Here is a 24,332-nt window from a genome sequence, read left to right on the forward strand (position 1 = left end):
CTATTTTATGTTTTTATTTGGAAACAGGGTCTCTTAAGCCAGCTGAGCTGGCTTCGAACCTGCATGATCCTCCTGTCTCTGCCTCCCAAGCGCGGGGATTACCAGAGCGTGCGCCACCACGCCCGGCATGACCCTGTTTTAAAACAACAAAAAAAGGGAAAAAGGGCTGAGGTAATAGCTCAGGGTTAGAATGCTCCCAAGTTCACTACCACCACCAACACACACACACACACACACACACACACACACACACACACACACACACACACACACGTCCATGGATGGTTTTGTTGGGATGCATTCACGCTCATCCATTTACACACAGGTGCTTTTCCTGAACATTTCTTGTAACAGAAACTCTGCGTCCCACAGGGCGGGGCTGTCTCCTCTCGGGCCCTCTCCAGGGAGGTTTGCCTGGCCTTGAGGATCTAATGGCCTTGGCTAGGAATGGAGCAAACAGACATAACTAAAACAGCCTTGCGTGAAGGCAGTCTTGTTTGTTTCTTGGCAGATTCCGTTTACACGTTTAGTTTTTTTGCGGCTGAGACCCAGGGACACCTTCCTTCTTGGGCAGCGTGGTGACAGCCCTTCGCGGAGTGTGGTGGCGTTGAGTCGTGGCGCCCACGCAGGCCTCAGGCTTCGTCCGCGCTGCCCAATCCCGTCCCATCCCGTCCCGTCCCGTGTGGCCGGCTAACAAGCCAGGCAAGGCTGGATCACAGCGCGAGGCCGCTGCCAGCCTGTCTGCCAGCGAGGACAGTGGCGGCTATGCCCTGTGCCCGGCTGGTGGCGCTTTCCCCTGTCTCCTTCACGTGGCGTTGGTGGGCAGAGGGCCCACGCCTGGGGAGGGTCTAGCCCTTCTGGGTGATCTGGGAAGATGACATCTTCTCATTTTTTCCTTTTCTCTTCTTTTCTTTTCTCATTCCTCCCTCAGCCGACAACAGGACGAAAAAGAAAGTTGCCCACCGTGAAAGAAAGCAAGATTTTTCTGCCTTTAAGCAGACAGACAGCGAGATGAAGGTTAAAATATCACCGCAGCTCCTCCTGGCCATGCACCGTTTCCTAGCAACAGGCAAGTGCACTTACCACAGCGCGAGGCCGCTGCCAGCCCCGGAGCCGTCTGCACCACCACTGACTGGGGGCTGCGGGTGGGGCCCGGGAAATGGGGTGATAAGTAATGCCACTTTTGTGTTTTGTTTTTTGTTCTTTTTTTGTTTTGTTTTGTTTTTTTCTCTTTAAATTCTCTCCTCTCCCGTGTTCAGTGTCGGCATGAACCCTCTGAGACATTTACCAGGGGTGGACCAGTAACTTAAAATTGGTCTGAAGGTAAGAATGACTGTCGGTGCCACGCTGCATGTGTAGGGCAGGCCAGGCCATCTCCTTCCAGCTCAGTCCATGCAGCCAGCTGGCGGAGTAGGCTGACAGTGCAAACCCGACACTACCTCGTTTGATTGGACAGTTGAGTAGTTCTTTCTGCAGCTTGCCTTGGAGAACAGGTGGACATCAGTGGCCACGCAGGTGCTATGAGTTCCAAAGAAGAACAGTAGGTTGGCAGAAGTACATCTTTTTATCTGGGTATGGCTCTGATGAAATCAGAAATCCTCAGGACTTTGACACGGATTTCTTGGTGGCCTCTTCAAATCAGATTGCTAAACTTGGGCCCATGCCAGGAGGCAAGTATTCACATTATTAAAACCACCACCCCAGCCGGCTCTGACTGCTCCCGAGAGGTGAAGGTTGAACAGACATAGGAGACTGACCAGCCTCTCGCGTCCCCCGCTGGCTGTCTAGGTCAAGGGTGAGCTCTGTTGGCCAGGGGCAGTGGGAGAGCCTGAAAGTACCCAGAGCCTTGTAGAAGATGTCCGCTTCCAAGACGGGCAGCCAGTACCTTGCAACTGCATGCAGTGTACTTAAGATATTTTGCAAAGAAGGCTGCCAGCAGCCACTTGCCGGGACGCCACCATTGCTTTCAGGCGTGTTTCAGATACACGGAGATGCTTACAGTCTGATATTTGACCTGAGAGAATGTCCATGAGTTCATGCAAAGTGGGGGGAAAACAGGATATAAAGCTATGTGCAAGCCAGGCGTGGTGGCGCACGCTTGTAATCCCAGTACTGGGGAGGCTGAGACAGGAGGATCACAGGTTTGTGGCCAGCCTCAGCTACCTAGTGAGGCCCTCTGCAACTTAGTGAGACCCTGCTTCAAAATAAAGATTAAAAAATAGGGCTGAGGTTATAGCTCAGGGATAGAATGCCCCTGGGTTCAATCCCCAGTACCGCCAAAAAAAAAAAAAAAAAAATCTATGTGCACATTCAGATTTTAGTCATGGTTTTTACGTGTACACATATACACACGTATGCAGGCACACATGCCTAGGCAAAGCACCGGAAAGAAATACTCACCAAATTGCTCTGAGCGGTTATCTAAGTGGTTAGCTCATTGATGATTTTTATTTTCTTTACTTTTTTGTGTATTTTCCAAATTTTCTGCAATGTACTGTTTTATGATTACCCAAAAGTCATAGAAGCGAATTGAGAATTTAATAGCCTTTATACCTAGCATCTAATGGAAAAAATAAAAAGTAAACAATATCTTTAACTTGCTTATTATTCTTTTTCTAATTCTGATAATGTTGCTCCTCCTCAATTAAGAACCGCACATTAAAACCGAATGTTATCCTACTCTGCCTCTGAGAAACCATAAAGTCCAGTTTCAGGAAAGGCACCCTCAAGTGGGTCGTTTTGACTTTTGTTATTTTAAATAAAGTTACTCTCTTCGGAAACGCTGACCAACATTTCTTTTCTATTGTTGTTGGCAAGCTGGAGTGCATGTTGAGGGGTGCACGGCCTTGCTTTTATCCTGACTCTCCCCCGGTGGTCCCCGGAGGTCTCAGGGTAGTCGCGGGAGAGCGCGGGGAGCGGCCGCACCAGCACTAACCCCGCGGCACCGCCTCGGCTTCCTGGCGCCCCGGGAGCCTGCTGCCGGTCGGTTTCCATCAGCCAGGAACGCAGGGCTTTTTAATGAGACCGAACCCAGTGACGGGTGGAGAAGGAAAGATTGAAAAGGAAGCAGTCTGAGAATTGAGCGTTTTCTAATTTCTCCCAGGTAGTCCGTCCCCGGCGGATCGCCCAGCGGAAGCCTTGCTCCTCCGAGTCGCCTCACTTTGGTCCAGTGTTGCCCTCTGAACGCCTGCGTTACTAGCGTGATCTTTTCCGTCCGTTTTGAAGTGTAATGTCAAGTTGTGTTTATGTCTATAGAAGTAGAAGCATTTAGCCCATCCCAGATGTCAGAGAAGATCCTTCTAAGGCTGCTAAAGCACCCCAATGTCATCCAGGAACTGAAGTTCGATGAGAAGAACAAGAAAGCCCCAGAGTACTACCTCTACCAGCACAGCAAGCCCGTAGACTACTTCGTTCTCATTCTGCAGGTCAGCAAGCGCCCGGCTTTTATACCTAGCATCTAATGGATGCTCCCACCGCGGCCCCAGCTTTTCAGCTCGGAGGAGGCCTGTTGGAGATGGAGGGGTGTCGAGGTTTACATGTTAACTTTCTGCATAAGGGGAGAATGTCCTCTGTCTCTCTTCCTAGCTGGAAAATAATTCTATTCTAAGGCAATATCATTAGCGACTGTTTTTTTGATAGTGGGGTTTGAATCCAGGGGCATTGTACCTCTGAGCCCTATTTTATTCTGTACTTAGAAACAGGGTCTCAGTAAGTTGCAGAGGGCCTCACGAAATTGCTGAGGCTGACCATGAACCTGCGATCCACCTGTCTCGGCCTCCCAAGTCCTGGGACTACAAATGCGTGCACACCTGGCTAAAATGTGTTTTTCGTTTTTAGCTGGGCGTGGTGGTGCATGCCTGCCGTCCTAGTACTTGGGAGGCTGAGACACAGAGACAGAAGGATCTCAGATTTGTGAACAGACCTAACAGCACAACAAGACTCTCGGGAATTTAGCAAGTCCCTGCTTCTTTTCTTTTCTTTTGGTGCTAGGGATTGAACCCAGGGGCATTTGACCTCCGAGCTGCACCCCCAGCCCGATTTTTTATTCTTTATTTGGAAAGAGGGTCTCACTAAGTTGCAGGGGGCCTCACTAAGTAGCTGAGGCTGGCTGCAAAGCAGGATCCTCCTGTCTCCTCCTCCCAAGTACTGAGATTACAAGTGTGCGCCACCACGCCTGACTTGTTTCTTTTCTTTTTCTCTTTTTTAGCTTTGGAAAATGAACCCAAGGGCATTCTACCTCTGAGCTCCACCTCATCCCTTTTATTTTGAACAGGGTCTCACTAGGTTTCTGAGAGTCTCAGTTGCTGAGGCTGTCCTCGAATCTGCCATCCTCCTGTCGTAGCCTCCCAAGTACTGGTATTACAGGCCTGCACCACTGTACTCAGCTGCAGGTCTCTGTTTCAAAACAAAAAAAAGAAAGGGCTGGGTATGTAGAGGTGGAATGCCCCTGGGCTCAGTCCCCAGTATCACACATACAAAACAAGATCTTTAGTTGCCAAGGCTAGCCTCAAACCTGCAGTCTTCCCGTGTCAGCCTCCCAAGTACTGGGATTACAGGTGTGCACCAACCCAGCTGGTTAATTAGGCACTTTATTAGCGATCACCAAGGCAGTGAGTCTATTGAAAATACTGAATTCAGATGTCAGTATTTTTAGAAGAGTCTGGGGAGTACTTGAACCTGTCCGAATCTCATTGGCTGCACGAAATTCATTGTGTGGTTTCTTTGGGTCCTCTTGTCTTGCCTTTCATCGTTTCTTCTTTCTACCCTTGATGAAGTCTTGATCTCTTACAGTGACCAAGAGACACCTTAGTATCTTTTCCATTAATACCATCCGAAAATGTATTTATTGTTGTTTTTATTATTACAGTTAATACACTTTTTTTTTCTTTTTGTGGTACTGGGGATGGAACCCAGGGGCACTGTACCTCTGAGCTACACCCCTAGCCTTAGTTTTTAGTCTGTGTGTGTGTGTGTGTGTGTGTGTGTGTGTGTGTGCGCGCGCGCTACTAGGGATTGAACCCAGGGACCTTCTACCTCTGAACTACACCCCCAGCCCTACTTTTTATTATTTATTTTTGAAACAGGGTCTCACTAAATTGCAGAGGGTCTCACTAAGTAGCTGAGGCTGGCCGCGAACCTGGGATCCTTCTGTCTCAGCCTCCCAAGTACTGGGATTACAAGTGTGCACCACCATGCTCTGCTAGTCTTTTTTATTTTATTTATTTATTTATTTATTTATTTATATATTATTGTGGTACTGGGGGTGGATCCCAGAGGCTTTCTACCACTGGGTATTATTCCCAGACCTATTTTATATTTTATTTAGAAACAGGGTCTCACTAAGATGCTGAGATCCTCACTAAGTAGCTGAGGCTGTCTTTGAACCTGTGCGATCCTCCTGTCTCAGCCTCCCAACCGCTGGGATTACAACCGTGTGCCACCACGCCCAGCTTCCTTTTTATTTTTGAAGCAGCGTCTCACTGAGTTGCAAAGGGCCTTGCTAAGTAGCTGAGGCTGTCTGCAAACTGTGATCCTCCCGTCTCTACCCGTCTCTACCTCCCGAATGCTGGGATTACAAGCGTGCGCTGCCATGCCCCGCTTACGGTAAATAAACAATGTTTTATTGACTTCTTGTGCCCCTCATTAACAAATCACTTTTTTAGGAAAAGATCTAAGTTGATTTTAATCCAAGAATACTGGCCCTGTCAGCTTCCTGATAATTCTTGGTATGAATTTGGAGGTCTCACTCAGCACAGGAACCCAATTAGTATTGCGTGGTCCTGAAAATCTATGGTAGAGTGGCAAGGCCCCAGTTATTGAAATGAATTAAAGTTCTTTTCATTTGAAAACACCGCATCCCCGATGCACAGACGTCAGAAGCTCTGGCAACGTGTTCGTGTTCACGTGTGCCTGTCTGGCAGCGTTGAGGGATACAGAAAGAGGAGGGGAGGAGGCACCCTGGGCTAACGGTTCCGTACTTTCTTAGGAACATCTGTTCCCAGGGTTACTAGTTCGGTATCCCAATTTTTTCCCCCCACCAGTACCGGGGATGGAACCCAGGGGCATTCTATCTCCGAGCTGTACCCCCAGCCCTATTTTTTATTCTTTATTTTGAAACAGGGCCTCACTAAGTAGCTGAGGCTGTCCGCGAACCGCAGTTCTCCTGTCTCAGCCTCCCAAATCCCAATTCTTATATTAACTTTCACCTTACTCGGTTTTTCCTTTTCTCTGGAGATAAATAAATTTGAAACCCCGAGGGCTCTATAGGGAACATCTTTATTTATTGCAGTGAGGTAACAAGATCTTCACGTTTCTCATAAGAGCTTACGTTGATTACTCCTTAAGCCTAGAGAAACTCTGAATTTCATTAAAGGCCGGGATGTAGGGGAATTGGGGGGGATCGATATTGTGAATTTTAGTTGTAATATTAGAAATCACGTGGCTTTCAGATGTCTGTTTTTACATAGTTGGTGTTTATTTAGTTGTGACTCACTAATACTTCACTGCTATGTAAGAAAGCCATGGGTATTAAAGTAAATTTCATGGAAAAGGCTTTATAATCTCTGTCTGCTTATAAGTAAGCCTTTTTAATAAAGATATCTCTAAGGCATCCATGTATGTATACCTATACGTGAATACCTCTTTGTGTCATTTCTATATATGTGACCGTTTTGAACTGTCCGTTCATAGAGGTATGACATATACTGAGTGTGTTTGATGAGTGGACACATTTCAACTGCAGAGTTGGTAAGAGTCATGTTCTTGCAGAGAAGAAGAGAATGAAATGCCAGTGTCCCCGCAGCCATCTGGCATAGCCGCCGTCATTCGCAAAGTGTATTGCACCCTCAAACACTGCCACACGACTCTTGGAACTCGCGCTCGGGGTTGGCGAGTCGGTCCCTGGGCTTCTGGAAGTCCGAGGAAAAGCAGCCTTTGGCTGTCCTCACGCCCGGCCGCAGCGCCCGCGAGGCGCCCTCTTCTCGCTCTACACGAGCTCTGTAGGAATTGATGTTGGGACTCTTTAACTACACACATTTTTTTAGTGTAAGCCCCAGATAAAATAAAGCAAATGATTTAAGTCAACTTAATTAAAAGAATTTTTGTAAGTTGCATAACACAAAGTACATATCTCCCACTACCTATATAGAAAAAAGCTAAAACTTTAAGTTTAATAGGAATTTTTTTTTTTAATTTCGGTACTGGGAATTGAACTCTGTGACATTTTATCTCCAGGCTATACCCCTAGTCCTTTTTTTTTTAAATTTTTTTTATTTTGAAGCAGGGTCTTGATAAACTGCTGAGGGCCAGACTAAATTTCTAAGGCTGACGTTGAATTTGTGATCCTCCTGTCTCAGCCTCCCAAGTACTGGGATTACAAATGTGCACCACCACGGCCAGAAGAAAAGGTTGATGGGCTAAAATTGATTGAAGGGTTTAGAGCAATGAGAAGAACATGATAAATTATAACAAAATCAGCCGGGCGTGGTGGCACGCGCTTGTAATCCCTGCACTTGGGAAGCTGAGACAGGAGGATCACACAGGTTCGAAGCCAGCCTCAGCTACTTAGTGAGGCTCTCAGTAACTTAGTGAGACCCTGTTTCCAAATAAAATATAAAGTAGGTCTAGGTATACAGCCTGGCGGTAGAAAGCCTCTGGGTTCCACCCCTGATGTCCCCCAAAAGAAAATTATAACAAAATCTTTCTTGGCTCTACAAATCTTAAATAACCTAAGAAAATTTTATATATAAAAGCAAAAATGGAGCCAGGCACAGCAGTGCATGCCTATAATCCCAGTACCTGGGAGGATGAAACGGGGATCAGAGAGTCAAGGTCTGGTAATTTACTTGAGAACCTCCTGATTCAGAATTAAAAAAAAAGGGGCTGGAGGTATATCTCAAAGATAGAATACCCTTGGTTCAATGAGCCCCAGTACCACAAATTAGTTAATTAATTAACCAAAAGGTAAAAATGGATAGGAGTTTAATTTTGGTAGAAATATTTTTCCACGCTCAGAGCAAATCATATCAAGAAAAGCTACATTGTAGTTTTAAAATTCATAACTAGTGAAATAAAATTAACAGATATGGAAAAAAATCAAACATAAAAGCCAGATAAAGCCAGGTGTGATGGCATACCCCTGTAATCCCAGTACTTGGGAGGCTGAGACAAGAGGGTTGCAAGTTCAAAGCCAGCCTCTGCAGTATAGGGAGACTTTCAGCAATTTAGTGAGGCCTTGTTTCAAAATAAAAAATAAAGCCGAGCGTAGTGGCGCACACTTGTCATCCCGGCATATGGGGGGCTGAGACAGGAGGACCTCAGTTCACAGCCAGCCTCAGCTACTTAGTGAAGCCCTTTGCAACTCAGTGAGACCCTGTTTCAAAATAAATACTAAGCTGGGTTTGGTGGTGCATGCTTGTAATCCCAGCATTTGGGAGGCTGAGCAGGAGGCTCACGGTTCGAGGACAGCCTCAGCTACTTAGGCCCTTTGCTACTCAGTGAGACCCTGTTTCAAAAAAAAAGAATAAAAACTAGGACTGGGGGTGTAGCTCAGAGGTAAAGTGCCCCTGGGTTCAATCCCCAGTACACACACACACACACACACACACACACACACACACACGCTAGAGAAATACCCTTTTTGAAAAATTATGTAATAATTTTTATAATAATAATAATAAAATTCATAATAAAAATCAATCATAATAATAAATAAATCATAATAATAAAAATCAATCATACAAGCTAGGCATGGTGACACATACTTGTAATCCCAGTACTTGGGAGGCTGAGACAGGAGGATCGCGGGTTCACAGCCAGCCACAGCTATTTAGTGAGGTCCTCTGCAACTTAGTGAGACGCTCTTTCAAAATAAAGAATACAAAATAAAGAATAAAAAATTTAAAAAGCCATACATAGAGCCAGGCGTGGTGGCGCACACTTGTAATCCCCGCGCTTGGGAGGCAGAAACAGGAGGATCGCGCAAGTGCGAAGTCAGCCGCGCTGGCTTAAGAGACCCTGTTTCCAAATAAAAAATATATATATAAAATAGGTCTGGGAGTGTAGCCCGGAGGTAGAAGGGCTTCCAGGAACTCCAGGACCACCAAACAACAACAACAACATCATAGATTATTGTATGTAAGGCACAGAAAAGTGTATATAATATATTATCTGTAAAAGGAAAACAAAACAGCCCAGCGTGGGTATTACACACCTGTAACTCCAGTACTTGGGAGGCTGAGACAGGAGGATCGTTGTAAAACACCAACTGTATAAATTATACAGTGATTTCTTTCTTTTTTTTTTTTTTTTTTTTTTGCGGTACTGGGAATAGAACCCAGGGGCATTCTACCTCTGAACTACACCCTAAGCCCTATTTATTTATTTATTTATTTATTTATTTATTTATTTATATGTGGAACATATTGAAAATGTCATACATTCGGACTGTGCTTGGTGCCCTCTCCCCCCACTCACTTCCCCTCCCCCCTCCCAACAATGAGTGCCCAGGTTGACCATGCCACATTCACTATTATACACATATTGGATGTAGCTCCTTCATTAATCAACCTCAGCCTTCCTCCTCTCCTCTCCTTAGTCTTTATTTTGAAACAGGGTCTCACTGAGTTGCAAAGGGCCTCATTAAGTAGCTGAGGCTGCCTGTGAACCACGATCCTCCTGTTTCAGCTTCCTGAATGCTGGGATTGCAAGCGTGCGCCACCACGCCTGGGTACAGTGATTTATTCTATTTTGTCTTTTTTTTTTTTTTTTTTTTTTGCAGTACTGGGATGGAACTCAGGGGCATTCTTCCTCCGAGTGACACCCTCTGCCCTATTTTTTATTCTTTATTTTGAAATAGGGTCTCAGTGAGTTACAAAGGGCCTCACTAAGCTGAGGCTGTTCGCAAACCGTGATCTTCCTGTCTCAGCCTCCCAAATGCTGGGGTTACAAGCACGTACCACCACGGCCGGCTTATTTTCTCTATTTTTATTGGGAAATTATTTATAGTGTTTAATTAATTACTATGTATTTACAGTTTTACGTGATTTCTGTGTGCTTTCCACTTCTTTTCTATGTAATCTATCATTTTGATTTGATCAGCTACTACTATTTTATTAATAATTTTGCCATAAATATATTAACCTAGATATATTAGTAAAAATATTATTTACCTAGATGTGAGACTGCTGGCTTAAGGATTAAATGGTCATTTGAGGAGGAAAATAAGTAAATAAAAACTAGTAGCCGGGTGTGATGGCGCACGCTTGCAATCTCAGCATCGCGAGGCAGAGACAGGAGGATCGCGGTTTGTGGACGGCCTCAGCTACTTAGTGAGGCCCTTTCCAACTCAGTGAGACCCTGTTTTAAAATAAAGAATAAACAATAGGGCTGGGGGTGCAGCTCGGAGGTAGAATGCTCCTGGGTTCCAAACCCAGTACTACAAACAAATAAATAATAAAAACTAGTATGATTGCTTTCCCTGCACAGAGCCAGGTTGTGATCTAAGTAAGGGTAGGAACATCAGGAAAGCAGAAGGAATCCTTTTTAATTTAATTTAATTTAATTTAACCTATTTTTTTTTACTATTTATGTAACATTTTAATTTACAAAACAAAATTTAATTAATAACTATTCATATGTTGGCCTATAAAATATTCACTACTTATAATTTTTTGGCCTTTTTTCCATTTATTTATTTTTTTAAACAAATTTTTATTGAACATAAATGGTATACATTTAAACTATATTTGGTGCCCTCTCCGCCCCGCCCCCTTTTTCCCTTCCCCCCTCCCACCATTGGTTGTCCAGGGTAACAATGTCATATTCATAATTTTACACATGTTCAGATGTAGACCCTCATTAATCAAGATCAGCTTTCCTCCTCCCCTATCTTTCCATTCAAACTTTGCTGGTATTTCCCCTCCATTGCCTGTAGCCCCATTGGTATCCTCTGTGTTTCCTAGTTTGGGCATATTAGAGGAAACATACGTACCTTCTCCTTCTGTGCTTGGCTGATCTCACTTAACATAATGTTCTCCAGGGCTTTCCATCTTCTTGCAAATGATATAATTTTGTTCTTCTTTATGGCTGAATAGAATTCCATTGTGTGTATTTCCCACAGTTTTGCAATCCATTCATCTGTTGATGGTGATCTGGGTTGGTTCCATATTTTGGCTATTACAAATTGTGCCGCTTTGAACATAGGTATGCATATGTTGCTATAGTTCTCTGTTTTCAAACCCTTTGGAAAGATACCCAGGAGTGGTATAGCTGGATCATATGGTGGATCTATTCCCACCTTTCTTAGGAATCTCCACACAGATCTCCAGAGTGGCTGAACTAGTTTGCATTCCCACCAACAGTGTAAGAGAGTTCCTCTTTCCCCACATCCTCGCCAGCATTTGTTGTTATTTGATTTCTTTATGCTTGCCACTCTGACTGGGGTTAGATGGAATCTCAGTGTAGTTTTGATTTGCATCTCCCTAATGGCTAATGATGTTGAATAATTTTTCATGTATCTATTGGCCATTTTTATCTCTTCTTTTGTGAAGTGTCTATTTAGTTCATTTGCCCATTTCTTGATTGGGTTGTTTGTTTTGCTAGTGTAGAGTCTTTTGAGCTCTTTGTATATTCTGGATATTAGCCCCCTATCAGAATGGTGGTTGGTAAAGATCTTTTCCCATTCTGTAGGCTTCCTCTTTAGGTTATTGATAGTTTCCTTTGATGAGAAGAAACTTTTTGATGCTATCCCACTTGTTTATTCTTGCTTTAATTTCCTGAGCCAATATGTTGTAGTGTTGAACCTATGCTCTCCTCTACTAACTTCACAGTCTCAGGTCTAATTTCTAAGTCTTTGATCCATCTTGAGTTGATTCCTGTGCATATAATTTATACCTATTTTTTGACCATTTTATACTCCTCAGAAATACATCCCCCTCACGTCATTGTTTCTTGTTGATTTCATGCTTCAGATTAATGTTCTTTTTGCTTTTTCTTTTTTCAATGGCCCCATCCACTCTTTCAGAGCTCCCAACATGGACCCCAAAGATGCTTTCCTAACACAAAAAGGAAGGACTTTTGTGAAGGCGGCAGGTGGCATCTAAGAATTCACACAGCCCTTGAGGACACTTCCTGTGGTTTCACCTGCTGTTGGGAGAATTCAAACCTTCAGTACTAAATCTTCTCCCAAATTTTTTGGGGGAGAGGAGCAGGACTGGGGGTTGAACTCAGGGGCATCCTACTTCTTTGCCACAACCCTAGACCTATTTTGTTTTTTATTTTTTTTTATTTTTTTATTTTTTATTTTTTTTGGTGGTGGTACTGGGGTTCCTGGAAGCCCTTCTACCTCCGGGCTACACTCCCAGACCTATTTTTACATTTTTTTATTTGGAAACAGGGTCTCCTAAGCCAGCGTGCGCGGCTGGCTTCGAACCTGCGCGATCCTCCTGTCTCTGCCTCCCAAGCACGGGGATTACAAGCGTGCGCCACCACGCCTGGCCTTGTTTTTTATTTTGAAACAGGGTCTCGCTGAGTGGCTGGGACTCTCCTTAAGTTGCTGAGGCTGGCTTCAAATCTGCAGTCCTTCTGTGGCAGCCTCAGAAGTACTGGGGTTACAGGTGTGTGCCGCCACACACAGCTCTCCCTGACTTTTGAGCGGCAAGGCCTGTATGTCCCAAGGCAATCATTTATCTGGAATCTTGAGTTGAGTGCAGATAACATGGCCCTATATTTCCTTTTTTAATATACTGAGGATTGATTCCAGGGGCATTTTACCTCTGAGCTATACCTCTAGCCCTATTTTTTTTTTATTTATTTTAAAACAGGTCTCACTAGGTTGATGAGAGTCTATTTGCTGAGGCTGTCCTTGAGCCTGCAATCCTCCTGTCTCAGGCTCCCAAGTACTGAGATTACAGATGGACACCACCCTGGGCAGCTAATATAACCCCCTTTTAGAGAAAAATATGAATTGGATACCCAGTAGTGACTCTCTTTTTTTCCTTTTTTTTCTTTTTTTTTTCTTCTTTTTTTCTTTTTTTTTTTTTTTTTGCGGTACTGGGAATTGAACCCAGGGGCATTCTATCTCCGAGCTACACCCCCAGCCCTATTTTTTTAATTCTTTATTTTGAAACAGAGTCTCACTAAGTTGCAGAGGGCCTCACTAAGTAGCTGAGGCTGCCCGTGACCCTGCGATCCTCCTGTTTCAGCCTCCCAAGTACTGGGATTACAAACATGTACCACCACGCCTGGCTGGACCCTATTTTTAAGAAAGTGTACTGCTTAAATGTGTGTCAGTATAAAACTGATATGAGCTCCTTTTGCTCAGAAGTCTCATTTACAACTGCAAATCAAAGCAGATTTGCAAGTTAAAGTTGGGTTCTAACTGTGTAGATGGTATTGTGAGGCCCATCTGAACGCTCCTGTGGTCCAGCAGCCATGGTGGCCAGGATGCTGACTGCGGCTCCTTTGTATTCAGCACTCTTGGTCCTTTGGGGGCCCAGAACCACTGACCCTCCGGCCACTGGCTGAATTTGAGCCACTTTGAATGCTTGTCCAGTGCTGTGCTCTCCTTTGGGCTTCCTGGGCGGCTGAGTTATTTCCCTGTGAGTTCAGCTCTGTCCCCTCCCTCCAGTCCAGTCTTCCTCGCACTGTAACGCCACCCTGCGCCCATTGGGTCCATCCGGGTGGAGGAGATGCTGGTTTCCGACGGGCCCCCAGCTGGCCGAGTGGCAGGGCTTGGCCGCCCGCGATCCAGCAGCAGGCCCACAAGTTGGCACCAGCGCCATCATGAGCGCCGAGGCCGCGGTGGCGCTGACGTCTGGTGGTGGCTCTTGGCTAGTGCTTGGCATTTGGTCACCTCCCTCTGAAGGCAAGCCCCCGGAAAGCTTCATGGTGGTGGTCCGCCAGACAAAGTGCAAAAAGAGCACAACTTGAGGGCCAGAGCCCGGTGCCCCGGGCAGCTGAGGAGCCCTCAGTCTGCGGCGGCCTGGCATTGCTGGCCACTCCTGTCGCCGGAGCCATGGAAGCTGTGCCCTCAGCTAGGTACTTAGGATCCCACTTGAGGCCCGCGGGGACACAGGCTCCCGGGCACGGGGCAACTCTCAGGTCACCCGAGAGCGTCCTTCACAGACAGGCGGGCGCCGTGCTCCAGCTGGGGTTTCACTCGGGAAGCAGCTCCTCTGGGCGCCGTGAGGCTTCCTTCCCAATTTGTCAGTTTACAAATAGAAATCGCCAACTCTCTTTGGAGATGATGGGCTCATCCTGTCCTGTCCTGTCCTGTCCTGATTGGGGGGATAATGTGATCAATTTGTGAGTGTGTTGAAAGTATAATCAATATGTAGCTCGTTCCTTATGTGGAAGAAGTTTTCCTGGAAGACACCTCATTGATCTTGAGGCGGGCACGCCATTTCCTCCTGGGGTGGCCCTCGTCCACGTGCTGGTGAGGTCATTTGAAAACGATGTCTTTATGGAGCCACTGATACGTCCCAGTGTTTGCTGGACGTTCCTAAAGCCTGCCTGTCAGAAGGCTTCACTCCGGTGAAGCCTAGGGAGGGCCCCTAGGCTGGGCAGTTCTTGAGATGCTTGCAGTGGTAGAATCGCAGATTGTAGAGCTGAAAGACTGTGAGGAACCTTCATCTACTGCGGTTTCATAAGTGGAGTAAAACCAACCCAGCGTGGAGTTCCCGAGTGTCCACACTGTGACAGCGTTGTCGCCAGTTCAAGGCAACATGAGAAAAAGCCAGTTGCACTGAATTTTTCATCGGCTATATCTAGTCAGTATGCGTGTATTCATTAGGCTGTATGTATTCAGGTTGAAGACTTTGTTATTCTAAAATAACGTTTTCTAAATTGGGGGACTTAAGCCAGGCGTGGTGGCGCGTGCTTGTAATCCTAGTACTTGGGAGGCTGAGATAGGAGGATCGCACAGGTTCGAAGCCAGCCTCAGCAATTTAGTGAGACCCTATTTCCAAATAAAACATAAAAATAGGTCTGGGAGTATAGCCTGGGGGTGGAAAGCCTCTGGGTCCCATCCCCAGTACCACAAATAAATAAATAAATTGGGGGAGTTAAAATATCTGGTCTTTTTAAATTTTAATTTTATTTATTTACTTATTTTTTGTTTATTTTTGTGGTGCTGGGGATTGAACCTCGGGGCATTATACCTTCACGCTACACCCCCAGCCCTATTTTATTTTTTATTTGGAAACAGGGTCTTGCTGAGTTGCGGAGACTAGCCTCAAACTCAGCTTTCCGAGTACTGGGATTACAGGTGTCCACCACCACACTCAGCTATATCTGGTCTTTAATGAAATTATTGCAACTGTATATAAGGAAATAGCAATTTGGCAACCCTGTAACTGTCCTCAGCTTTGAGGCAGAGGAGTGCTTTACCGGTCCTTAGAACCCACCTTTCCAGAACTGCTGACCTAGCGTGTCCGCCCACAGCCCAATGGGTCTGACCTCTGTAGCAACCGGAAGGAGGATTGTAGGCCTGGGGCCCTGTCTTGAGGGACAGAGAGATGTCAGCTGAGCAGGCTGCAGCCCTTATGCTCTGAATTTTTCTGTGGCTGACCTTGTTTAATTAGCAGACCCACCACGCCTGGGCCTTTTCTCCAGTTTGAGAGGCCGGGGCTAGAGTTCCAGAGCCGGGGCTGTGTTTCACAAACAGCCTGTGTGCTGCTTGCTAAATCACCTGGAGAGCTTTTACAACCCCCAGCACCCAGGTCACATCCCACTCTTGGGAGCGGGAGCCGGGTCAGCGTGTGCACTCTCTGCCCTTGGGTGTGCAGGGCCGAGCTCCGGGAGCTGCCTTCCCAGGAAGCGGGCACGGCGTGTCCCACGGTCTCCGTGTGGGCACGATGGTTGCCTCTCTAGTTCTGACAGTCTGTCACAGAGCCGTCGACTGACGCCCACTTGCAGAGACACAGAGCATGTAGGGGGCTGGAGGTTGTAAAAGAAGCCGACAAATCCCCTGCAGGTGGGAGTCACTGCTGCCTTTAGTTTGTGCACAGAAGCTCAGGTAGAGACGGTCCTGCAGGTAGTTGCTCTTGAGATTCTCAGCTACAAAGGCCACCGTTTGCAGAGACCGTATGTATCCCTGTTAACCCCGTGACCAGAATCCAGGCCTAGTCCAGGAAGACGTGGAAACCAACCGGGAGGCCTCGGCCGTCAGGTGGTGTTTTATGGCTCTCATCTCTGGCTACCTCTGCCTGCCCGGCCCCCACCTCTGGCACAGCTGCCGTGCCCCCCCCACCTCTTCTTTCCCACGTGTGTGTCCAGGGCCCAAGCGGCCTTGGCTGGGCCCCGCTGCGGGGGCAGTGGGTCTTCCACACACCCGTCTTCAGCGGATGGAAAGGCTCCTGCAGGCCACGCCGAGCCCCCAGCGCCGTCCTCTCTCCTCCTCTCCACACTGTGGGTCGACACTGTGCCCGCCCTTCGCGGTGAAAGCCCAGAGCCCCAGCCGGGTGTGACGAGTCGCTTGTCGAGGGTTCTCCTCCCCGTTTCTCCCCGAGCCCAGTGGTTTTGGTTTCCTCCTCCCGTTGGTCATGGCACGGCCGCAGGCTGTCCTCTTCCCTGGCCATTCGCCCTCTCTCCTCCACGCCCGGTCTCCATCCTCAGTGCTCCAGCCCAGCCTTCTTCCCTCTGTCTCTGGCGCTTCCTCGAAGGGCCTCCCCGCCGGGCCCGGCATCGGGCAGCCCCTGGCCAGCTTGCCCATCGCCACTGGTGGAGGATGGGGCCATTCCTGACTCCCCCTCATCCTTACACTTCACAAAATGACCTTCGTCCCTTACCCATGGCTCCTCTCATGGTAGCCTCCTTCTGGACTGTGGGACCACCCCAGCCTCACCTAGGCTTTGTCTTCCTGAAACCATGTGGCTCCATCGCAGCTCCGCGGTACCCGCTCACCCAGCTGCCCACCAGCACCCACCTTCCCTAGCCGGGAGCCCGCCCCGCGCCAGGCCCCGCCCCTCGCCCCCCCCCCCCCGCACACCGCCTCGTCCCCTCTGCGTTCTGCTCATCCTTAGGGTCCCTTCCCTCTATAAAATGTGTCTTTACACAAGAATAGGAAATAAGAGTTTTTCTTTAAGCTCCTTATATTCTTTTTTTCCCCCCTAGCACTAGGGATTGAACCCAGGGGCACGCCACCTCTGAGCGACACCCCCAGCTCTGTTGATCTTGAAACAGGGCCTTCCTAAATTGTCTGTCACCTCACTGAATTGCTGAGGCTGGCCTCAGACCTGCACTCCTCCTTTCTCAGCCTCCCAAGTACTGGGATTACAGGCGTGTATCACTCTAGGCCAAACCTGTATCTGTACTGCCTTTTTCCTGTAGCACTTTTGTTCATTGCTTTTCCGTGCTGTCCTCTTCCTGCTGGACTGGAAGCTCTTGCAGGGCCAGGGCTGCCTTCTCACGGCCACATCCACCCTCCTAGAGGGCCCTCCCTGCGTGGCGGGGCTTTTTTTTTTTAATCTGCTTGTTCCATAGTTTGGTTTAAAAATTGAGGCTTCGCCGGGGTGGTGGCGCACGCTTGTAATCCCAGCGCTTGGGAGGCAGAGACAGGAGGATTGCGCATGTTCAATGCCTGCCGCGCTGGCTTAAAGAAACTCTGTTTCCAAATAAAAAAGTATAAAAATAGGTCTGGGAGTGTAGCCCAGAGGTAGAAGGGTTTCCAGGAACCCCAGTATCAAAAAAAAAAAAAAAAAAATTGAGGCTTCCCTACCATGCACAAGATCCTGGATTCCGTTGCCTGAACAATGCTCTCCCCACTCTGAAAAAGTATGAGGAGAGTTTTAAGTTTCTGTCTTAGAGCAAGAGAATTGGTTGGGACTGGTAAAACCAATATTCTAGCCGGGCATGGTGGCACACATTTGTAATCCCAGTGCTTGGGAGGCTGAGACAGGAGGATCACAGATTCACAGCCAGCCTCAGCTACTTAGTGAGGCCCTCCGCAACTTAGTGAGACCTTATTTCAAAAAAAAAAGAATAAAAAGTAGGACTGGAAGTGTAGCTCTGGGTAGAATCACCTGGGTTCAATCCCCAATGCCACACACACACACACACACACACAGACACACACACACACACACAACATTGAGAAGTGGAGCGTGTTGATATACGCTTGTAATCCTAGTACCTGGGAGGCTGAGACAGGAGGAATACAGGTTCAAGGCCAGCTTCAACTTAGTGAGGCCCTGTTTCAAATTAAAACAAAAATATATAGGGTCGAGAGCGTAGCTCAGAGATAGAATGCCCCTGCATTCAGTTCCCACTACCACACACACGGCATCGGGAAGTGTTACGCAGTTCTTTTTTAGTCCGCGGTAGCTCACGGTAGCTTAGCATTTGTTTGCCGTTGTCAAATGTGCTGCAGGGAAACCCGCCCTGGAGAGGCATCATGGGTAACGTGACCAGGAGCCATCCTGACCTGGGCTGGAGAACCTAGAAGTGACGCGTGTGAGAGTCCAGTCGCCCAGGGGGTGCCTGCTGGGGAAGGGTGGTGGTGGCGCCTGGGCTGCAGGACGGATGAGGCACCGTCCCCAGCAGAACTGATGAAGGAGACGTGCAGAGACGAGTTAGAGAACTGGATGAAAGGCCTAGAGGAGGGGAGGCAAGCTGAGGCACCTTTTTTCTTTTCCTTTTTTTTTTTTTTTTTTTGGTGTGGTATTGGGGATTGAACCCAGGGGCCTTCTATCTCTGAGCTACATCCGCAGCCCTGTTTTTTATCCTTTATCTTGAAACAGGATCTCACTAAGTTGCGGAGGGCCTCACTGAGTAGCGGAGGCTGGCCGTGAACCCGGGTCCTCCTGTCTCAGCCTCCCAAGTACTGGGATTAGAGGTGCTCTTTCAAGACACCGACAGGGTTGTATGTGCTCCCTAGGGAGACGGAGCCAGGCCTGGCCCTCAGGGGCCTGTGTCCTGCCCGCCAGTGTCCTGCCCGCCCAGCCAGGACACACACTCAGGGGGCCACAGTGATTCCACCTGGGGGCCGGCGCCCTCTGCTCTGTGGCTGCAACCCACGCGACTCTAACCTGACTCTGCCCCACCTCTGGGGCCTCAGAACAGCTGGGGCAGCTCCTGTCAGCTCCTCCCCAGCATTTGCCCTGCTGATGGGCAAGAGCACCGTCATTCTGTGACCGGAGGACTCAGAGCAAGGATGCGGGAATATCGAGTGGACTCAGATGTTAATTGTCACTTTTATTGTCACCTGCACATATCCACCCAAATCCAGTTTCTTTCCTTTCTTTCTTTCTTTCTTTCTTTCTTTCTTTCTTTCTTTCTTTCTATTTTTCCTTCTTTTTTCTTTTGGTGCAGGGGATTGAACCCAGATGCATTGTACCTCAGAGCTACACCACTAGCCCTTTATACTTATTTATTTACTTATTTATTTATTGCAGTGCTAGGGGTTGAACCCAGGGGCATTCTACTTCTGAGCTATACCCCTGCCCTATTTTATTCTTTATCTTGAAACAGGGTCTCACTAAGTTGCACAGGACCTCACTAAGTAGCTGAGGCTGGCCGTGAACCCGCGATCCTCCTGTCTCTGCCTCCCAAGTACTGGAATTACAAGCGTGCACCACCACCAGAGCCTCGCTAAGTTGCTGAGGCTGGCCGCAAACCCGCCATCCTCCTGCCTCAGCCTCTCAAGCCCTGGGATTACAGGCGTGCGCCCCACACCCAGCTCAGTTTTTCTATTTAAGATGAACGGACCCACTCCTCTATCTGGCAAAGTTACCTGAAGCTTTACCTCCTGGGGGGTCATTGGGAAAAGAATTTGGACAATAGGAGGAGCCAGTTTTGTGTACCGTGCACGGAGACCCGTGAAGTCAGACTGAAGTGCCCCGCTCTTTCTTTGCACAGGGGAAAGTGGAAGTCGAAGCTGGGAAGGAGGGGATGAAGTTCGAAGCGAGTGCGTTCTCCTACTACGGCGTGATGGCCCTCACGGCCTCTCCAGGTGAGCTCGCCTCTCAGCCTCCGCGGCAGGCGGTGCTGGGAGGTCGCGGCCTCCTCAGTCAGCGCCCCCTCCGTACCTGTCAACAACCAACCTTATTTACTTTTGCAACTTTTGCTGTTACAAACCCAAGTACACCCCTTAGAGAGCTTTTCCATACCTGTGTAAACCAGCGCCCCGACCGAGACGCAGCATCACCGGCCTGGCGGAGCCGTCTCAGGTTCCCTTTCCCGCGCTGCGTGGAGGGGCTTGCATGGGACGCGCCCCGTCGAGTGCTGCCTCTGCGTCTTGTGGGCTCAGCCTCGTTTCTTCTCATGCCTGTGTGGCCGTGCATCGTGTGAACACACGCGCCGCGCTGTCTTTTCTGTTGCCGATGGCCAATGGGTCGCTTCCTCTTTGGGCTGCTTGGCCTGTGGCTCTGAGCATCCCTGTCCGTGTCTCTTGTGTTGCTGTTGAAGTGAAATGGCCACGGAGAACGTGCGCCTTCCACGTTAGTAGATGCTGCCCAGCAGTGCCCCAGAGGTCATAGTTCATAGTTCGTAGGTCATAGTTGCACTCCTGCCTGTTCCCTGTGAGGGTCCAGTTTCTTTTCATCCAACACTTGAGTCTTTTTTTGGTTGTTGTTATTTTTTGTTATTTTTTAAAACAAATTTATTGAACATAAGTGGTATACATTTAAACTATACTTGGTGCCCTCTCCTCCCCGCCCCCATTTCCCTTCCCCCCTCCCACCAGTGGTTGTCCAGGGTAACCATGCCATATTCATAATTTTACACATATTTGAACGTAGACCCTCATTAATCAAGTTCAGCCTTCCTCCTCTCCTATCTTTCCATTTAAACACTGGTTATGCTGGAGGTTTTCATCTGCCTCTTCCTGAGGATGCGCAAGGTTGCTGCTGTGCTTTTACTGCCTCCAGCCAGCTCTCCTTGTCTGGAGAGTCGGCCTGTTGAGTTGGGCTCGGGGGTGGGTATGCAGTGAAGATTAGCCACAGATTCCAAGATGCCAGCAAGCTGCACGGGTCCTAGAAGGAACGTGAACACGCGCCCAGGGCCGCCTGCTCCCTGGGGCAACGTGAACACCGCCCAGGGAACAAGCGCCCAGGGCCGCCTGCTCCCTGGGGCCATGGTGAAGGGCCCCTCTGCACTGCTTGCCCGACAGCCTCCAGCTTGCTGTCCTACCCTGAGGGAGCGGTCAGGCAGGTAAACAGAGGTGCCGCAGCGCCACCTTGTGGACACCGATATGCTGTGCTAGGAGACTTCTCTTCCCAACCTCCAACCCCAAAGCAGCCTGTCCTAAAAAGAAGGCTGTCACTTCTAGGAGCTGAGGAGACAGCTCCAGATGAGTCTCTTGTTGTGACTGGATCTTCATCTACCGCGCCACCCAGTAGTCTGAGGAACCCAAGCGTGTTACATTAAAATACACGCTAAGGCCAGCCTGAGCCTTGGTGAGGCCTACTGGGGAGGTATGTAGTTGGAGGTCGAATGTCCCTGGGTTCAATCCCTAGTACTAAAAACAGAAATAGAAGAAGCATAAGAAGGAATGGTGTTATAACAGAAATATATCATAATTGTGATTATTTTTGGCAACCAGCCTCAAATTAACTTCAAGGCAGCAGAATCAGCTCTTTGAGATGACTTTGAAAGGAAAGAAGGTTGAGCTCTACATTTTTATGGGCTACCGTTCTCTAAGTGTAGACAGTAGCCTCACTACATTCAAAAAGCGAAGCAGAGAGCAGCCACGCACTCAGAGATGACGGGCCGCAGCCCCCTCCCTCCTCAGGCCTCCCGGGGCCTCGGACCCTGCGGCTCGCAGTAGTACAGAAGGAAAAGGTGATTGTCGGCGTCTCTTCTATTCAAGAGCTGAGTGTTTTGCGTGACTATCTGGGATGTTGTATGCTCATTAAGAGGTGTAGTTTGAGCTGGGCGCTCTTGTAATCCCAGCATTCGGGAGGCTGGGACAGGAGGATCTTGGTTTGTGGCCAGCCTCAGCTACTTAGCGAGGCCCTTCACAACTCAGTAAGACCCTGTTTCAGAATTTTAAAAATAAGCCAGGCACATGCTTTTAACCCCAGTACTTGGGAGGCTGAGACAGGAGGAACGCAGGTTTGAAGCCAGCCTCAGGTACTTAGTAAGAGCTCTCAGCACTGTAGTGAGACCCTGTTTTCCAAATAAAAATATAAAATAGGTCGGAGGTGTAGCCCAGAGGTAGGAGGCCCCTGGATTCCATCTGCAGTACCACAAAAAAACAAAAACAAAAAAACAAAAAAAATGTTTTAATAAATAAAAATAGGGCTGGGCGTGTAGCTTGGAGGTAGAATGTACATGGGTTCCATCCCCAGTAAAGCAGAAAATGAAAAGAGGTGCATTTCATGCAGGCATTTCAAGATAAAGAGACGCCTGTTTCTGTTTATTAAAGCTAGTTGTCTGGGAAAAAGCCTAAGATCCTTGGTTCCCGTGTCCGTGGGACTTGCCCTCAGATGGGGCTTGGGCTCCGCTCCCTCCCAGCAGGCAGTGATGAGCGTGACCTTGGTCAGGCATTCTCAAGAAATCTGGGCATGATGTTCTTTATTCACTTTGCTCTATTTTGAAATTTGAAATCATTCCAAAGCGATTCAAAGCATCAGGTCAAGATTCCAAGACCAACTGAGACTGCAAGTGAATTGCATAATTAATTGCTTGCTGGGGAGGACGCCGTAGGCTGGGCAGCGAGTGAGCCCGGTGCGGCTGGGGCTTGGGCAAGCTCGCAGAGCGGTGGATTCCATGAGATCCCCTTTTGAGGACCCATTTGTAATTCGGCCCTTAAGAGGAGCACGCTTTGGAGCCGTAAGCTCCGATTGGGTTGGTGGCTTAAGAGATCGCTGGGCGGGAAAGGAAGGATGTGAGTTGGACTTCCCCTCCTCAGCCTCCCCATCCGTCTTCCTGGAGAGCAGCGTGCTTTCTCTCGTTTATATAGCCTCACGTGGGCTGTTGCGGTTCTGGGGTTGAGCGCTCGCGTTGGTAGGACAAGTGTCCTCTCCTGGCCCTCAGTTGCAGAGATCTCCTTTCTTTGCCTCTCGAGATGGTCTCACCCTGTTTTTCTCCATTTTCAGTTCCTCTGTCCCTGTCTCGTACCTTTGTTGTCAGCAGAACAGAATTGTTAGCCGCAGGCTCTCCAGGTAACGCGCATGCTTCCTTTTCGTATTTCTCCGGCTGCCTCCCCTCCCCCTGCACAAGGCCGGCTCCCCTCTCCTCAGGCCCCAAGACTGTCCGCTTCACAGACTAGCAGTGGGCCATCCGCAAAGCCTGAGCCACACGGAGGCAGAGAGTGGAGGGAGCCGGGGAGGCCTTCTGGACCATGACGGGGACCGAGAATGACGCTCAGTACAGTGTCAGTGCCCCATCCCACCTGCACGCAGCAGCCTGGGATCCTCGGGGGCTTGGTGTGACTAGGAAGCCATGGGTGTGGAGTCCGCGGAGGCCCTGAGGGCCTCAGAACCCGAGGCCAGCATGCAGTCGTTCAACCAAAAGCCCGAAGGACCATGGCTGCCCTTAGCGAGCAAGAAAGATACACCTTCCCCAGAAGCTCTGTGCTCGCGGCCGGCGGGGCCCTGCTCTGCCCTCGCTGGGTTTTGCAGTGAGCACCTTGCCCATTCCCGGTCAGCTGCTGATTGTGTCCCTGCAGGAGAGTTCAGCCATTTAAAAGAAAGGAAAGGTCTAATCTTTTTTTAATTAAACTTGCTGGAGTTTCCTATTGGGCAGGACAGTTTCCTGTATTTATTTTGTTCCATATGGCTTATGTATTTAAACCTGACTGAAATTTGCATTTCATAATCCAGTTTCAGCAAAATTATACCATGTTGGTATTTGTGAAGGGGGTACTCCTTCTCAGACAGATAGCATTTTCTCAGATTTTTGCTTTTAAAACTTGGGATCATGGAGAGTAAGTTCCCCCCCACCCCCTTCTTGATATTAGGGATTGAAGCCAGGGGCCTTATACCTCTAAGCTACACCCCGAGCCCTATTTAATTTAATTTAACTTATTTATTTATTGGTATTGGGGATGGAACCCAGGGACATTCCACCTCGGAGCTACACCCCCAGCCCTATTTTATTCTTTGATTTTTTTTTGAAACAGGCTCTCACTAAGTTGTCAAGGGCCTCACAGGGTTGCTGAAGCTGGCTGCAAACCTGTGTTCCTCTATCTCAGCCTCCAAAGTTCCGGGATTACAGATGTGCACCACCACGCCCAGCTTGTATTTCTGTTTTTGAAATAAGGGCTAAGTTTCCGAGGGCCTCACTAAGTTACTGAGGTGGACCGCAAACCCGCCATCCTCCTGTTTCAGCCTCCCAGCTACTGCTGGGCCTGCACTGCCACACCTGGCTGTAAGATGTTATTTACAGGGCTA

The 24,332-nt window shown here is 48.4% G+C and overlaps 1 protein-coding gene across 2 annotated transcripts in view; it reads left to right on the forward strand.

Moving 5' to 3' along the window:
* CNNM2 (cyclin and CBS domain divalent metal cation transport mediator 2) overlaps positions 1 to 24,332 on the forward strand; it is a gene marked incomplete at both ends in the record, with an annotated part of 162,575 nt that overhangs the window by 129,393 nt on the left and 8,850 nt on the right. The window contains 4 exons of one of the 2 annotated variants that reach the window (XM_080694604.1): positions 932 to 1,069; positions 3,256 to 3,425; positions 19,855 to 19,948; positions 23,037 to 23,102. In XM_080694604.1, the coding sequence (XP_080550730.1) occupies positions 932 to 1,069; positions 3,256 to 3,425; positions 19,855 to 19,948; positions 23,037 to 23,102 (468 nt within the window). The remainder of the gene's footprint in view (positions 1 to 931; positions 1,070 to 3,255; positions 3,426 to 19,854; positions 19,949 to 23,036; positions 23,103 to 24,332) is intronic. The other variant, XM_080694605.1, reaches the window with a different exon arrangement.

The sequence above is a fragment of the Muscardinus avellanarius genome, assembly GCF_963383645.1.
Source record: "Muscardinus avellanarius genome assembly, chromosome: 4".
Taxonomy (NCBI): Eukaryota; Metazoa; Chordata; class Mammalia; order Rodentia; family Gliridae; genus Muscardinus; species Muscardinus avellanarius.